This window comes from Salvelinus fontinalis, chromosome 7 (genome assembly GCF_029448725.1).
Source record: "Salvelinus fontinalis isolate EN_2023a chromosome 7, ASM2944872v1, whole genome shotgun sequence".
Lineage (NCBI taxonomy): Eukaryota > Metazoa > Chordata > Actinopteri > Salmoniformes > Salmonidae > Salvelinus > Salvelinus fontinalis.
This window is the reverse complement of record NC_074671.1, coordinates 25,186,282-25,204,548: the sequence shown is the minus strand read 5'-3', so window position 1 is coordinate 25,204,548 and position 18,267 is coordinate 25,186,282. Positions and strand designations below refer to the sequence as shown.

The window sequence follows — 18,267 nt, the reverse complement described above, 5'->3', positions numbered from 1 at the left end:
TTACTCGGATTAAATGGCAGGAATTGTGAAAAACTGAGTTTAAATATATTTGGCTAAGGTGTATGTAAACTTCCACCTTCAACGGTATGTAGCGCTAGTCGGGTGTACCTGTGCCAAAACCCCTGTGTTTTTCACCCTATAGCTTGTTCTCCATCTTGTTTCTACAATAATAGTATTTTGTTTCAATAACTTGTTTCTGTTAATGTCTTGCTTGGTCAATCTAGCACACACTTTGATTACTGATAACTACTTTATTGAGGGAAAATACAATACAACTGTGATATGTTGTTGTCTCACCAGCTATCTTAATTAAGATGAATGCACTAATTGTAAGTCGCTCCGGATAAGAGCGTCTGCTAAATTACTAAATAGCGAGCCAACATGTTTTCAGCACTTTTATCCTAATGTTCTCTCTTGTCTCTCTGCAGCAGACATGCACTGAGTGTACAAAACATTATTAAGACCAGCTCTTTCCATGTCATAGATTGACCTGGTGAATCCAGGTGAAAGCTATGATAACTTGTTGATGTCACTTGTTAAATCCACTTCATTCATTGTAGATGAAGGGAAGGAGACAGGTTAAAGAAGGATTTTTAAGCCTTGACACAATTGAGACTTAGATTGAGTTTGTGTGCCATTCAGAGGGTGAATGGGCAACACAAAAGATTTAAGTGCTTTTGAACGGGGTATGGTAATAAGTGCCAGGTGCACCGGTCTGTGAGAAAAACTGCGCCGCTGCTGAGTTCTTCCATGCTAGATAGTTTCTTGTGTGTATCAAGAATGGTACACCACCCTAAGGACATTTAGCCAACTTGACAACTGTGGGTAGCATTGATGTCAACATGTGCCAGTAACCCTGTGGAACGCTTTCGACACCCTGTAGAGTCCATGCCCCGACAAATTGAGGCTGTTCTGAGGGCAAAAGGGTGTTCCTATTATTCCTACTTGCACTATCAAATCGCAATACATATCGTATCGGTACCTAAATATCGTTATGATATTGTATCGTGAGGTCCCTTGCAATTCCCAGCCCTTATTCACACCTAAAATAGGCTAGTCCCCATCACCACCACATGCACACACTTTAAAGAAATGGCAGAATATATTTTGAATTTTCCAACTCTACTATTTTATTGCTGTTTAGAAACGACCCATTTTATTATGGCCTTTTAGCACTGCTCTATGGCATGTCTCTGAGCCTGTATCCCAACATATGTATAAATACACACACACACACACACACACACACACACACACACACACACACACACACACACACACACACACACACACACACACACACACACACACACACACACACACACACACACACACACACACACACACACACACACACACACACACACACCAGGGTTTCCGTTAGCCGGTAATAGCCGGCTCCCCACCAAAAAATGAAAAGCCTATAAATAAAATGGGTGCCGGTCAATTGTCTGGGCGAATTTTTAAAATCCCATTGAGAAATAATGCATTTTAGCCTATTCATTGATCAAAATATCAGTTGATCGAGAGCTGCTGCTACAGCTCATGAAACATTTGCTTTTATAAGTCCAATCATTGCAGAACAATTGTAAATGCAATCACGTGTTAAAAACAATGGCCACGATTACAGGTTATTTCTCAACTGGTAATTGAAGCGCGCTTCCCATTCGCTATTGAAGTGCATAGGCAACAAGGCAGACTTCAGAACATCACACACCACATTGCGTTTTGAAAACATATACTTAATTGTTTGGAACCTGTTTTACTACATATGAGGCATGTCTTACCTTGCTTCAAAGTAGCCTAGCCAAAATCCAACCAAACGTGCAGGCAATTATTTTATAAATATTATAACTAGTCACCTATTTCTCTCAACTTTATTTCATTGTCCAGTTGCCAAAGGCACAATCCTAGTCATATAAGCAACACATGCTAGTTGTTGCATCTTTAGATCTCTTTATTAACCTCGCATGTGCGTGGCGCTTTGTGCGCAATAATGTGAAGTAATATTTTATCAACATTTTAAGCTAAACGTTCTGATCTGTTGCATGAGCCTCATTTGCTTTCTAATGTTTCTTTTGAGGGAAGTAGCCTAGATCTACTGGTTGTATGAATTTGGGATCTATCGTCCCACAACTGTCCCAGAGTCTGTTCGGAATAGGATATTTCTTTCTCGCACAGAACGACAAGCTGACCAATAGAATAGGTCAACTTTTCTACTATGGGGGATAGTAGATTCACATAGGCTAGTGATTTTGCTGTTCGTTACTCGTCTTGCTGGCTGAGAAAAAGTAAATGTGGACAATTATTCTATTTATTTATACCCCAGTGCCTTAGACCCAAGTCTGGATTCGAACCAGGGTGTCTGTAGTGACGCCTCTAGCACTGCAGTGCCTTAGACCGTTTGGACAGTTATTTTAGCGTCTTCAAATTGTGCATCGGAATTTGGTAAGATGGATGCACGCAATTACCTCCTCGAGCTGCATGTTTTGTTAAGATTAATTACCATAAACTAAATGTGATTTCTGTCATTCTGAGCACCGTGGGTGGATGACCTAATCAGGTTACGCACCCAATGCAAATGGGCCCGGTAAATTTCTTAAATGTCCGGTAAATTAAAATGCTGCAGGTCAAATGTCCTCACACACACACACACACACACACACACACACACACACACACACACACACACACACACACACACACACACACACACACACACACACACACACACACACACACACACACACACACACACACACAGCTTACATCTGCTGCAGCTGGGGCTGGAGGAGGAGGACTCACACAGGAAGAAGCCACAGACCTTGCTTGTCTGTCGGAAAGCTTGTGGAGCCGACAGAAACTTCTCCCTGGCAAGAGAAGAAAAACGTTTTTTTTTTGTAATTTTACTTCTTTGAAAAAGAGACCTTTGTAAATGGGTGAAAAATATAAAATGACAAGTTAGCCGAGGCCCAAAGCTGAACTCAAAGCTGTGGAGTAAAACGTTGAACCAATGCACTGGATGAATCTGATGCGTTGACTAGTAATAACTTGACTGTACGGTCAGTGTTGACCTACATTTTAAAGCTGGATGGGGTTCTAATTTAACAGGAAGCGCTGGGACCGTACTCAACATGATCTAGGATCAGTTTTGCCTTTTAGATCATAATGAATAAGATTATATGGACCGGGAGGATCTGATCCTAGATCACTCCTACTCAGACTTTATGAATGTGGGCTCTGCTCTTTTCAACAGGATCCATTCCATTCCTCAGGGTCTGCTCCTCAGTTTACCTCATAACTTAGGCATATACGTTTGTTGCCACGCAACTTCTCTGAAGGTAAAATTGCCAGCCAGATTGTGAGATCCGTGCCGTCACAACACAAATGTCAAACGGAAATTCTATCCGCTTCAAAAACGCATCAGAGTACAAATTCCAATAACTTTGCAATATCAGTGCAATAAGGACATTTGATGAATTAAATGCTGAATTTATTCCACTGTTTGCTAGCGCCTGAGAGTGGGCCAAGTAGATAGAGATCATATAACTCAATATGTTTTTAGAATTATGGATGTGTAATTTTATGGCATAGTAGACCTGTTTCATCGGTTGACTGGCTGTGTTGTCAGGTTACAGTAATGTGGTCAGATATTGGACACAAGGGGTGTGACTGGGTGATCTGGAAGGAACAACAGTCTTACCCAGCTGATTGACGAGAAGTGGCCCTGCCCTTTAGATATGAAACCAAAGCTGAACCTGTGTGTGTGTGTGTGTGTGTGTGTGTGTGTGTGTGTGTGTGTGTGTGTGTGTGTGTGTGTGTGTGTGTGTGTGTGTGTGTGTGTGTGTGTGTGTGTTTCAACGCTTCACTGACCAGGCCAACATACACTTTGCCATTTCTTTAATCCAATCATCAGGTACTCTTGAATAGGCTTACATAGCAACAGATAAATGCCTCAAACTTGTGTTGTTTGTTCATTGTTATCAATCAGTTGAGTTATTGGCCCTCTAAGCTTTCATTTTCCATTAAAACGAAACTTACTAGAAGTGGTTTCCAGGAGGGGGCATTGTTGTCCTCACAACAAGACACCACACCTCAAAGTAACCAAGATGGTGTGTCATGTACACACATGCATCTCTAACACACACACACACACACACACACACACACACACACACACACACACACACACACACACACACACACACACACACACACACATCTACACACACATCTACACACACATCTACACACACATCTACACACGGGAACAGTCAGTCAGTGGAGACTGTAAGCCAGTCTGCTTATTGCAAAGGGTTCTGGTCAAAAACAAATCAAAAGGGCACTAGTCTGTTTGCATTCCTCTGACTGAGAACACAGAGGAGGACATTTTGTTCAAGCAATCATGCAGTCATGTTGTTACAGAAGAGCAGAGGGGATAAACGTCTAATTAGATCAACATCAGTGAGAGGGAACAATTGAGACACTCTCCTTGGAGACTTTCTCATTTCACCAATGAGAAACTGACGAATGGTTCAAAGGAACTGACGAGAAATCGCCAAGAAGAATCCCTTGGGTGTAAGCATAGCCTAGGCTGAGTATATGGCATCACTGCAGTAGGTACAGCACACACTATTCTATATTGTTTGCCATTTAGCAGACGCTTTTATCCCAAATGGCTTACAGTCATGCGTGCATACATTGTTTACGTCTGGGTGATCCCAGGAATCGATCCCACTATCCTGGCGTTGCAAGCACCATGTTCTACCAACTGAGACACAGAGGACTACAAGCCTTTTACGTGTGAGTATTGATACTGCTCTTCTGGTCTGTTAAGAGTAGGCCTCCACCTCATCAACACCTGTTTTAATTCACAATCTGAGTCGTCTGTCATGCAGAAGTCGGGACAACCTGGCGTACCTACTCGTAGTTTGTACACTTTTGAGTGCTGACATGAAATGTAGCCTACAATCTAATGACGGCGAAAAGCAAAACCCCCTAAAAAAACGCAATGCAAGACAGGCAGGCCGGTAAGCAGAACTCACTTGAGGTTCCCCTCCACTTCCCTGATCTCGTACTGGTCTCCCTGGTTGAGTAGCCGGAGGATGCCCTTTTCAAACGACTCGGTGGACTGCTCCTTCGGAAGCTGCTTGACGGGGGGAGGACAAGTGAGTCAAGGTTTAACAAGTCATGTACAGTACCATTCAAACAAATACCTTCAAAACAAGAGTGAGACTTAGTTCATTTTAATAAGCAATTAACGCTTAATTAAGTAACTATATAAGTAACTCATTCATTATCCCTGCTCATTATGAGTGGATGAAAATCCAGCCGATGCTATGCAGGAAACTTGGGGTCAATTCCATTTCAACTTAGCTATACCTATTCACATCCCAAATTGATTAACAGTACAGATTGCAATGTTGATCATAGCTTCATTAGATTTCTAAAACACAAGTTAGTGATTTATACCTTCAGCAAGAAGCTTTCCAGTTCAAGATGAGTTTTGGTGACATTGCTGGATGAGGAGTCGGACCACGTTACCTGAATGAGAAGTGAAAAAATGGTTACATTATTATCCAAGGGATGTACTGTACATTGATGTTGGCAGAGATTTGTAAGGAAATGCAGACACATTGGGTAAGGACACTAGGGAATGAAACATCACATCATAGGAATGTTTTTCCTCAAACAAACTAAATCTACCATTTTGCCTTTGCTGCTGACACACCATTGGTGGTAGTAGAGATGATCAAGATAACAGCTAGAAGACAATAATAAACAGTGTCACCCAAGCGCTACAACACCACTGCTGTAAAAAAGTGTTTTGTTTGATCAAATCGTCAGAAAAGTCTTGTTTGTGTTTCTACAGCCCTGCGTTTGTGCTTTGCTGCTTTCCGAACCTAATGACTTGGACTCACAATGGTATTCTTGGTCGGGTTTCAGGGACTTTTCCTCAACTGTAAAGTCAGTTCAACAGTTATTTGGCCTACAACAGGATGTGACTGGGTCATAAGGGGTAAGGACAACATCTGTGGTCATTTAGCAACCGCTCACAGCCTTGTGCCCGGTGGCAGCTACACCGCAAGCGAAGTGCCGGGGAACCTTCTCCAGATACAACAATAAGCACCTCGTAAAGCACAAAACATTAGCTATGCTCCGGCACCATAACCAGACGGGCTCTGATGAGGACATAAAAGAGGGTGACGGGCTGCCATGGAAGTGACTTTTCGGGTCATTACTGCGCTGCTGGTGCTCCTACTATTATAAAATGGGCTCTGGACTCTCCCATACAGCCTCAGGTTGTTGGTTCAATTAACGACTGATATTTCCCATCATGCAATATGAATTGTTTAAGCATATTTTTTTAACCTCTGGATATTGGTGATATTACCATAATTTGCAATGGTTGTTTTGAACTTTGGTTGACGTTTGGAAATTCGAGGCCTATATTTTTAATGATCAGCATGGTTCCCCCTAATAGGATTGACTTGACCCAAATGGCTATGAAGGTTTCAACGTGTTTAGGCTCCTACTGCATCACTTTAATGAGATGATACACAACTATTACTGTAACCATCATCAATGACAGGTTTACAACCAGACGAAGACATAGCCTAAAAAGCCCCAACCACTTTCCCACTTAGAATCAACTTTTTGTCATTAAAAGTGAATGTTCTCACAGCCTTTAGACTACGTCTAATTAGATGCCAGTAATGTTATGTTGTAAAGTAGATTGAGATGTTACAGATCCCTAACTAACGTCACCACAAGCCATCGCACGCTACACGGTTAGTTAGACTAAATTTGATTTATAAGGCAGTTTATAGCCCAAAAAATGTCATTGCCATTTGTATACTTTTTGGATTGACATGTTGGGCATTTCAATTAATTTTTTTTTTTTTTTTTTACTCCCAGCGCAAACCAAAGAGGTTGGTCTAACCAACCTTACTGAGTGAACTACCACCCAAATGCAAGCAGATGTTCACTTCACAATGGGCATATTCCAACAGAACAAAGTCAAGTGCAACCAGACAGATACGCCAAGAAGGCAAAACGTGGCGTGGTTTGCTTTTCCAGTGTGGAAAGAGTTGACATGGTCAACATATGGACCTACCTGTTGTCCCCCGCCGAGCTACACTGAAAAAAAGAGCAATTTGAAGAAAGTGCCAAGAGCAGTGACAGCGCCAAGTAATTTTAGCTCTCTTGCACTGCTATATCTTCTGTGAACAATTGAAGAGGATCAATGAACTCATGCTAAACTCTCTTGGGAAAAGCACTATGGAGAGTTTGGCCATTGAGGTTTAAATAGCAGTTAATTTCACATGTATAAAATCCTTGGAGGCCATGTTAGCACAGAAATTGTAATAACAATAGGAAATAGGCTAGTTCAAACGCTAGCCAATTTTTAAATCTGCTTTTGAGGTACCTATAGAACCACACTGCTAACAGTCACGCCTGTTACGATAAACACACACACACGCACGCACGCACGTACACGCTCTGGGCTGTGCTAACCGTTTGGCTAATCACCAACACTACAACAATAGAGCTGCTAGAGCAAACCCCCAGGGTGACAAGCGAGAAAGGAGCGAGAGAACAAATAAACAAGTAGCATGGGCGGAGGGGGTGAGGAGAAAGAGAGAGGAGATAGCGAGAAAGGAGAGAGATGGAGAGGGAGTGATAGTGAGAGCAGGCCTCTTTACAAATCACTGCTTCCTAATTGATGTTGTCTGGCGAAATATGATTATGTTGTCGTAGGGGCTATTTTAGTCATTCATTTCAGAAGCTGTGTATTGTTCCTGAAATAAAATGTCTGAAATAGTATGTGATACTTTTATTCCGTCACGATTCACGACTAGGTCTATGTTTCTGTATACAGACGGCTATTTGTTATGCAACAAGGATCTTAAAGTTCTCTAAATCTCATCTGCGAACCATTTGTTCTTTTGACAAATTGATCTAGTCAATTAGGCGACGTATTCATGCTCTGAACAGAAAACACACACAGCTTCTGCCCTCAAGACATTTGTGGGAACGCAAAATAAAACATAACACCAATCGGATTACTAGTTTGGAAAAACAAACGAGAGAGCAATGGCTTGATTTGGGTCGCCTGTTCCAACCTGGGTCATGTTCATTAGGAATGAAACAGAAGAAAACAGACTGAAACAAGGAGGGAGAGAGTACCTGGACTTCTCCAAAAAGTAGCTCAACAACAAAAAATCTCTCACATAAATTTGCTAAACCTTTTCTATTGCGCGTCCAAATGAATAGGACCCTGTGCGTTTCCTGTCTTTTCAGAATGATTCCCATGACCTAATGAGCTGGAGACAGACAGATAGCGCCCATTGGGAGACTTTGACAGACCTAGTCAGCATAGCTTAAAAGGTTACTACAAGCTTCACTCCGTTGATCAGATCAAATTTTATTTGTCACATGTGCCGAATACAACAGGTGTCGGTAGACCTTACTTACAAGCCCTTAACCAACAATGCTTTAAAAATAAGTGTTAAGTAAAAATAGAAAATAAAAGTAACAAATAATTAAACAGCAGTAGTAAAATAACAAGCGAGGCCATATACAAGGGGTACCGGTACAGAGTCAATGTGCGGGGGCCCCAGTTAGTTGAGGTAATTGAAGTAATATGTACATGTAGGTAGAGTTAAAGTGATATAAACAGAGAGTAGCAGCAACGTAAAAGAGGGGTCTGGGTAGCCCTTTGATTAGCTGTTCAGTAGTCTTATGGCTTGAGGATAGAAGCTGTTAAGAAGCCTTTTGGACCTCGACTTGGCGCTCCGGTACCGCTTGCCGTGCGGTAGCAGAGAGAACAGTCTATGACTATGGGTGGCTGGAGTCGGACAATTTTTAGGGCCTTCCTCTGACATCGCCAGATATAGAGTTCCTGGATGGCAGGAAGCTTGGCCCCAGTGATGTACTGGGCCCTACACACTACCCTCTGTAGTGCCTTGCGGTCGGAGGAGGAGCAGTTGCCATACAAGGCAGTGATGCAACCAGTCAGGATGCTCTTGATGGTGCAGCTGTAGAACCTTTTGAGGATCTGAGGACCCATGCCAAATCTTTTCAGTCTCCTGAGGGGGAATAGGCTTTGTCGTGCCCTCTTCACGACTGTCAGTGTGTTTTGACCACGATAGTTTGTTGGTGATGTGCATTTCTCAACCTGTTTACACTACAGCCCCGTCGATGAGAATGGGGGCGTGCTCGGTCCTCCTTTTCCTGTAGTCCACAATCATCTCCTTTGTCTTGATCACGTTGAGGGAGAGGTTGTTGTCCTGGCACCACATGACCAGGTCTCTGACCTCCTCCCTATAGACTGTCTCATCTACGTGTGTGGAGTGGGATTTTGAAGCACCGGACACCTTTTGATAACATGATATCCTTCCTGTTCCCACTCCCATTTACAAGGGGGCAATAGCGTGGCTTTTTATTTTTGTCATTTCATTTAATGAAACAAGTAAGAGTCGTCTTCCCCTTGCTAAAAGTAGCTAGCCTTCGTAGCTTCCCACATCGCCATGTGAAATAATCAGATTCATAATAAAAAAAATATGTCCTTGTACTTGCCGGCGTAACCTAAAGCATTATCCCAGTTTGATATGCTGCTTGTGTATTCATTCCAATATCAGCTAAAAATAGAACGTCATGTTTTGGTCAACAACAAAGAAAAAGCACATGGCCTGCTACAGCAGGTTTTACCATTTCACAATAGCCTGGAATCACTAGTTATTACTTTAAACAAAGCACCTTTTTGGGTGGATTCTTGTTGTTTGGTTTACTGTTTGAACAGTTGCTTAGATTATATTTGGTTAACAATGCAAAATAGGCTACTTGGATTAATAGCCTATACAGCCTATAAATCAGATCAAGGAACCAAGCGACAACACTGTCCCAACAGCTGCGGAAGGAGTGATACGGCTCATCTCAATTTTCAGGTAGTACATCGAATGCCGGAGCGTATTACAAGGATACGCCACTTTTGTGTCAAAAAACATAATTGCAACACTGCGCTCCGCTCCCTACTTTCCCACTCTGCTCCCTACTTTCCATCTCCGCTCCCTACTTTCCATCTCCGCTCCCTACTTTCCATCTCCGCTCCGCTCCCTACATTCCATCTCCGCTCCTCTCCCTACTTTCCATCTCCGGCTCCCTATTTTTTCTTTCCGCTCCCTACTTTCCATCTCCACTCCGCTCCCTACTTTCCATCTCCGCTCCGCTCCCTACTTTCCATCTCCGCTCCGCTCCCTATTTTTCTTTCCGCTCCCTACTTTCCATCTCCGCTCCGCTCCCTACTTTCCATCTCCGCTCCCTACTTTCCATCTCCGCTACGCTCCCTACTTTCCCTCTCCGCTCCCTACTTTCCATCTCCGCTCCCTACTTTCCCTCTCCGCTCCCTACTTTCCATCTCCGCTCCGCTCCCTACTTTTTCTTTCCGCTCCCTACTTTCCATCTCCGCACCCTACTTTCCCTCTCCGCTACGCTCCCTACTTTCCCTCTCCACTACGCTCCCTACTTTCCATCTCCGCTCCCTACTTTCCATCTCCGCTCCGCTCCCTACTTTCCATCTCCGCTCCCTATTTTTTCTTTCCGCTCCCTACTTTCCATCTCCGCTCCGCTCCCTACTTTCCATCGCCGCTCCCTACTTTCCATCTCCGCTCCGCTCCCTACTTTCCATCTCCGCTCCCTACTTTCCATCTCCGCTCCGCTCCCTACTTTCCATCTCCGCTCCCTATTTTTTCTTTCCGCTCCCTACTTTCCATCTCCGCTCCGCTCCCTACTTTCCATCGCCGCTCCCTACTTTCCATCTCCGCTCCGCTCCCTACTTTCCATCTCCGCTCCCTACTTTCCATCTCCGCTCCGCTCCCTACTTTCCATCTCCGCTCCCTATTTTTTCTTTCCGCTCCCTACTTTCCATCTCCGCTCCGCTCCCTACTTTCCATCGCCGCTCCCTACTTTCCATCTCCGCTCCGCTCCCTACTTTCCATCTCCGCTCCCTACTTTCCATCTCCGCTCCCTACTTTTCCTCTCCGCTACGCTCCCTACTTTCCATCTCCGCTACGCTCCCTACTTTCCCTCTCCGCTACGCTCCCTACTTTCCCTCTCCATAGTGTGTGTATTTACCTTACGGGCTCATTACTCAAGTGGTGCTTCTAAATTTACAATTGTCATTTAGCAGACGCTCTTATCCAGAGCGACTTACAGTAGTGAGTGCATTTTGTACTGGTCCCCCATGGGAATCAAACCCACCACCGTAGCGTTGCAAGCGCCATGCTCAACCAACTGAGTCACACAGGACTTCTACCTCTCATAAGTAAGCAATAAAGGGACTTAGACAATTAAGCCTTATTTTCTACTTACCCAGAGTCAGACGAACTTATGGATACCAATTTTATTTCTCTGTGTGTAATTTCAAGGAAGTTGAAGCTAGCATATCGTTAGCTTAGCGCAATTGCTGGAAGTCTCCAGGAACTACGAGCCAGCTCCCCTCAAAAACAGGGAAATACACCTAACTACCACAACGCTGGATGGTTGGTAATTATAGTCTTACAATGCTATACATAGTACTCAATATTTTATACATTAGTTAATTTTACTGATAATAAGAAACAAGATTATATCCACTAGGAATGAGCATTTGAAATAGTTGCACTACTCAGATAATATCGTGACATTTTTTCAGATATCTGGAAAAAATGTTTATTTCAAAAAAACGTTGTTTTAACTTGGACACTTGTTTGCTGCGCAGCCTGCGTGACTCGGGAGAGAAGGTGCACGCTGCAGCCAGCAGGGGACGGTGGGGTGTGTGCACTAGTTAGACAAACTTGTAAATGCCATAGATTATCTATCATCTCATCTGGCAGTGCGTCTTTACTGCCTCACAATCGATGTAAAGATGCTAGCTAAGATAGCTACCTAGCTAACATTTGGCTAACAAAATGGTTTAGGCCATTTTGTTGCGCTTGCCGTTCATTCAGCAACAACTCCATTCTGATTAAACAACAGACTACCTGTCGGTTGCTCGTTGTAGCATAGTCCTTCTCATTTGTTTAACTTAATTCTGTAATTTGTATTCCATTTTGCATTGATTAAAGATCTCCCACTTCACAGCCTCTGACTGTAGTGCCAACAACAACAGATTTGGTCTGATCCAGAATGGCCTACAGTGCATTCGGAAAGTATTCAGACCCCTTGAATTTTTACACATTTTGGTACGTTACAGCCTTCTTGGGTACGACAGTTCAAGCTTAGCACACCTGTATTTGGGGAGTTTCTCCTATTTTTCTCTGCAGATCCCCTCAAGCTGTCAGGTTGGATGGGGAGCGTCGCTGCACAGCTATTTTCAGGTCTCTCCAGAGATGTTCGATCAGTTTCCAGGCTTTGGCTGGGCCACTCAAAGACATTCACAGATTTGTCCCGAAGCCACGCCTGCATTGTCTTGGCTGAGTGCCTAGGGTCGTTGTCCTGTTGGAAGGTGAACCTTTGCCCCAGTCGGAGGTCCTGAGTGCTCTAGAGAAGGTTATTAAGGATCTCTCTGTACTTTGCTCCGTTCACCCTGACTAGTCTCCCCGTTCCTGCTGCTGATAAACGTCCCCACAGCATGATGCTGCCACCACCATGCTTCACCGTAGGGATGGTGCCAGGTTTCCTCCAGAAGTGACGCTTGGCATTCAGGCCAAATAATTCAATCTCGGTTACATCAGACCAGAGAATCTTGTTTCTCAAGGTCTGAGAGTCCTTTAGGTGCCTTTTGGCAAACTCCATGCGGGCTGTGATGTGCCGTTTACTGAGGAGTGGCTTCCATCTGGCCACTCTACCATGAAAAGGCCTAATTGGTGGAGTGCTGTAGAGATGTTTGTCCTTCTGGAAGGTTCTCCCATCTCCACAGCGGAACTCTAGAGCTCTGTCAGAGTGACCATCGGGTTCTTGGTCACCTTCCTGACCAAGGCCCTTCTCCCCAGATTGCTCATGTAACCGATGTGAAATGGCTAGCTAGTTAGCAGGGTGCGCGCTAATAGCGTTTTAATCAGTGACGTCACTCGTTCTGAGGACCTTGAAGTAGTTGTTCCCCTTGCTCTGCAAGGGCCGCAGTGGTTTTAACTCTGACATGCACTGTCAACTGTGGGACCTCACATAGACAGGTGTGTGCTTTTCCAAATCATGTCCAATCAATTGAATTTACCACAGGTGGACTCCAATCAAGTTGTAGAAACATCTCAAGGATGATCAATGGAAACTGGATGCACCTGAGCTCAATTTCAAGTCTCATAGCAATGTGTCTGAATACTTATGTAAATAAGGTATGTTTTCTTATTTTGAGTAAATTAGCAAAAATGTCTAAAAACCTCTTTTCGCTTTGTCATTATGGGGTATTATGTGTAGACGATGAGAAAAAAATATATTTGATCCATTTCAGAATAAGGCTGTAACGTAACAAAATGTGGAAAAAGTCAACGGGTCTGAATACTTCCCGAATGCACTGTATATCTGACCAATCACAGACAACGATGTTTCACGAGTTTGGACAGCACAGTAGAGTAGTGGTTCTGAAACCTCTCCATAGGGATCCCAGGCCATTCCATGTAATTGATCTATTCCAGAGCTAGCACACCTTGTCATGTGATCCTCAAGCTCTTGAATAGCTAGCTCAGAGCTACAGCAAAATTGTGACATTTCTGGGGTCCCTGAGGAAAGGTTTGAGGACCACTGCAGTAGAGCACAGCAGAGTGCAGTACATTACAGTAAAAAAAAAGTAAAATAAGTATTTTAAACATTCATTCAAAAATGAACCGGAGTTCAACATCCGGAAAATACGTATTTTCAACAACCGGAAAATTCATATATTCAGCAACCGGAAAATACATCTTTTAAATGTCCCCCCCGGAAATTATTTTCACCTTTCATTTAGAACCTAAAATTAACCCAACTTCAACGTATTATAAACCAAATTAAACCATTACTGGGTTCAGATTTGTGGGAACACACTGAAAAGTAACTTGACACTGTTGATCAGTCAGCGCAAATTTGGATTAAAATGTCTTGAAGAAAATGTCATTGAGAGGGTGTACTGAATTAATGCATCCTAAACAGTCTTTCTCGAGTGTTGATCTAGCTAAATTGTACATGTGTACACTCACTAGAATGCACAGCCGATGCTCTACTTGCATGTGCATTGTCCAGGTTTAGATTCAATATAGCCAACTGTTTCTTAGCAAGACAATTCACTTGATCATCTACAGTTTGTGTTGACATCTGGCTGCACACTAAGCTATCTAGCCAGTTTGACTGTATCATGCCGGAGTAGCTAGATGAGCAATGCCCATTGCGTGTATTATAAGTTAGAAATGTGGCAGTTTCCCGAAGTTTGGTGTTAACTATTAACTTTACTTAGCTAGCTAGCTATGCTTTATGGAAGAATGTAACTTAGCTAGCTAGGATATATTGTCAATATTGAGTTGTGGTGCACAGCTATGGTATTGTCTTGTTGACTTGTAGCTACTGGCTAGTTGGCTAGCTAACTGGCTATAATAGCAGCCAAGGATGTTCACTAGCTTATTTGTTTGTGATTTAGTTTACACAGATGACTTCAGGCATATGAAAAACCTTCCACATCCAAATATACCTAGCTAGCTTCTTTTGCTTGTAGCTTGCTTCTCATCTGACTGGTGTTAGCAAGCTAGCTACAGCTGAGAGCCTGCTACTAGCTAGCTGCTAATGTTGTGCAGCAACCGAGTTGCTGGTCCCCGTTTTAGAACTCATGACTAGAGGCGGGGAGTGTGTTGTGTACCGCCAATCAAGTTGATTTGCAAAGTTTCATAGAGATTGATGTTATATTGAATTTTAATTTCACATTGAGCTTCAACAAATGCCGTACAACCAATGGTGAGTTGGAACTCTGCGTGGTCCAATAAGGGGTAAAAGGTGTAAGGCCATTCTGCGTAAGTTTAGAAACAGGAAGAGGGGGCCATCGCCTGTCACTCATCAGCCCTGGCATGCCACACAAGCAAGGCATGGTCAGGGAGACTGGCTGGTTGGTTAGCTGTTTCTCTGGCACAAGTGCCTTCCATGCCAGTCTGAGATCACTGTCTTCCATGTGGACAACCATCACTGATCACAACCTTGACCATGGCATGTCTGGGTATGCGAGACAACCTTGATTTAATAGAAGAATTAGAACATAACTGAGCTGTATTACATATCTAACATAACTCAGACACATTCAAACTCCTGCAGTGACTTACTCCAAGTGGAGGCCTTCAAAACCTTGAGCCCTGGGTTCTGGCTAAACTGGGGCAGGAAAGAACACATCCCCCTAACTTGGAACCCAGCCAGGACATCCCGTTTCGCACACAGGCCCGGGGGTGGGAGGGAGGTTACAGAGAAGGGGGTGGGGGTCCCGGCAGGCCCGGTAATCTGCTCCACTGAAGGATTGGAGTGTGGGAGGAGGGTCAAACAAGCGCCTCTTTCATAGCCCCAATTATTAAATCATGTCATTAGGGAGAAGAGCATACGGGTTGAGAGAAGGTGAGCAAGAGCACACAGAGAGTTCTGGTGTTGAGCTCTTTAGGCCTAGAAAGAGTAACAGGGACAGAGTGAGAGAGAGGGGGAAAGAGAATGAAAGAGAGTGGGCTATAGTTGCTTAGCCTATGAGCAAGCAGAGGCTGGCTAAAGATAAGTGCACACGATACTTCTGAGTCAGACCCATTTCTCCACCGCTATTTATTTAGAGGGAGTCCCCCTGCTTCTCTGCTCCTCTTTCCTCTCACTCCTCACTTTATGATCTACACGTGATGGAAAGGTGCTGGCCAGGTCAACCCAAGTGGGACTGCATAAAAAAGAATTGGGGGAGAAAAAGGCTAACATTTACATTAGCCTCCTGTTCAGCCGACTGTGTTCGCTAAGAAAGGGCATTGCCAAAGGAGTTGCCAAGGGAAGGAAGTAGGCTAGATTACTAGCCTTGGACATGATTGTGTCTAGACTAGTATCAAAAGCTCGGAGTGTAGGCCCATGTCATAAATAATGATAAAAAAACATCTCAGACTGGAATCATGTATGTACACTATCTAATACTTCAAAAAATGTGGATGACACATGGTCACAGGAACAACATCAGTAAGAAACAGGAAGTGAAGGGGGTGCAGATTTTCTCACAACATCACCACGGGGTGGGGGGGGGGGGGGTCACATTGTCTGTCCTATGCAATGCTATGTATTGATATTTGAATAACACAGTGAGACAGGAAGTATACACACTTCAATACAGTCACCTTGACGTCATTACACTCTATCAAGATGTTGAAGGAATTCCTCCACCACAGCTGACTATAAAAACAGCTGCAGCTATGTTGACAAACAAGTAGTTGCTGTTGTTGTTGCTAAGAACATGATCATTCCAAGTCTATAGCAGACTATGCTGCTTGCTTTTACCTCTGCTGTTACAGAGGAGTCATGTAATAGAATGTGTGCGGGTCCATTGCTCTCTCTATTGACAACCACCCTGCATCCTCAGTGGTTACCACAGAACCAATATCAAACACAAAGACTAGTAGAAATAGATTTGTGCATTTGCCTGATTTGATGTTTGTGAATGCGATGTGTGTTTTGCTCTATGGCTGAGAAGATGAAGGCCCTGTCAGATTCTATCACTTCACTCTGAGGCGACACAATGGATACTGTGCCGATGCCCGCATTCCATGCTCATTCGTTCAGCCTTATCTGGAGGGCACTACCAGGGAGGCCGGCTGCATTCTCCTGCCACTGCCAGGCAACAGTAGCCATACCAAACAGCCAAACACCCATACTCTGGCCCTACCTAGCCTAGACCAGAGCCCTATATAGACCTAAACAAGCTCAGTCCCAGTCCCTCGCCAATAGGCCTATACAGTCACAATCATTAGGGAAAGTTTGATTTGTAGTAAATTGACAAAACACTTTTTTGGAGAATGGAGGGAGACCAAATCAAAAGACGAGGAAGAGTGAGGTGCCCTAATACCCAAAAATGTTTTGTTTCGTTTCAGGTCAAATGTGTTTGTCTCAATTACGGAAAGTAGTAAGAACGTATAGCTTTTACATAATATCATACCTTACATTAGGCCTGACCCCATTTAGTCGACTGGTCGATTGTTTGGTCGATAGGCTGTCGGTCAACTGAGATTTCTTTAGTTGAGCAGTCATTTTTTTCATGGTGCACAAGACACCGGTCTCAGTGGACTAATCCATTGCGAAGACCACGGAGATGGCACAGTCCATCACTCTAAGACATTGTACATGGTTATATTACGTAAAAAAATAATGGTAAAACAATAATAAAGCTAATATTTTACAACAGTTGTGATTTCCCCCCGTTGGATACGGTCGCTGTCCGCAGTTCTGAAACAATCTTCAGTGTACCGTAGAATTGGCACCTTCCCTATGTTGCTATGTGCATGATAGCAAAGTTAACCAGCATATTGGGATTGAGAACAATGCGGTGGAGGCCTAATTGTCTAAGAAAATCGAGGAGAGGAAACCCCAATTTGGTTACCCTAACTGTTAAATGTGCCTGGCTTTAGAAAAATCTGCCATTCTGTACCAGTCAAAAGTTTGGAAACAACTACTCATTCAAGGGTTTTTGTTTATTTTTACCATTTTCTACATCAAAACTACGAAAGAACACATGAAATCATGTAGTAACCAAAAAAGTGTTAAATAAATCAAAATATATTTTATATTGCGCCGCCCTATGGGACTCCCAATCACGGCCGGGTGTGATACAGCCTGGATTCGAACCAGGGTGTCTGTAGTGACGCCTCAGCACTGATGCATTGTCGTAGACCGCTGCGCCACTCGGGAGCACCCCCGAGTATTACTGTTCAAAATGTTTAGGCCTATATTCTTGTCTAAACTGAAAAACACTTACTTCAGTTGCAAAGTGATTTGCTAAAAGAAGGACGACAAGCACCCTTTAAGCTGCGACTTGTGCTACGGAAACAGGTGCGTCTTTCTCATCAATATCACTGTTCACCGATTACTCCTGCTTTAACAGGGTGTAATTTGCTTAATAGTGGTAGTTGAGACATACAGTTAACAGCATTAGAAAGCTAAACTGCTTCCCTTTTTAAGCATGAGATAGCCTACCCCAGTGTTTCCCTATATGCATTTAGTAGTATAAACTTAAAATGACTAAAACCATATTTAAAGTGTGCAGAAAAGATAATGGAGTAAATAATATTTTAAATAAGATAATCTTTTAGAACTATCAAATCACCAAAATAA

General features: G+C 43.4%; 1 protein-coding gene across 7 annotated transcripts in view; it reads right to left on the bottom strand.

The window, feature by feature from the left end:
• Positions 1-18,267, bottom strand: part of LOC129859267 (zinc finger CCHC domain-containing protein 2-like) — a 68,369-nt gene that overhangs the window by 15,715 nt on the left and 34,387 nt on the right. For 4 of the 7 annotated variants that reach the window (XM_055928815.1, XM_055928818.1, XM_055928817.1 and 1 more), the window contains 3 exons: positions 5,473-5,544; positions 5,046-5,149; positions 2,770-2,870 (listed from right to left, as the gene is read on the bottom strand). In XM_055928815.1, the coding sequence (XP_055784790.1) occupies positions 2,770-2,870; positions 5,046-5,149; positions 5,473-5,544 (277 nt within the window). The remainder of the gene's footprint in view (positions 1-2,769; positions 2,871-5,045; positions 5,150-5,472; positions 5,545-18,267) is intronic. The other 3 variants (XM_055928816.1, XM_055928822.1, XM_055928821.1) reach the window with 1 other exon arrangement.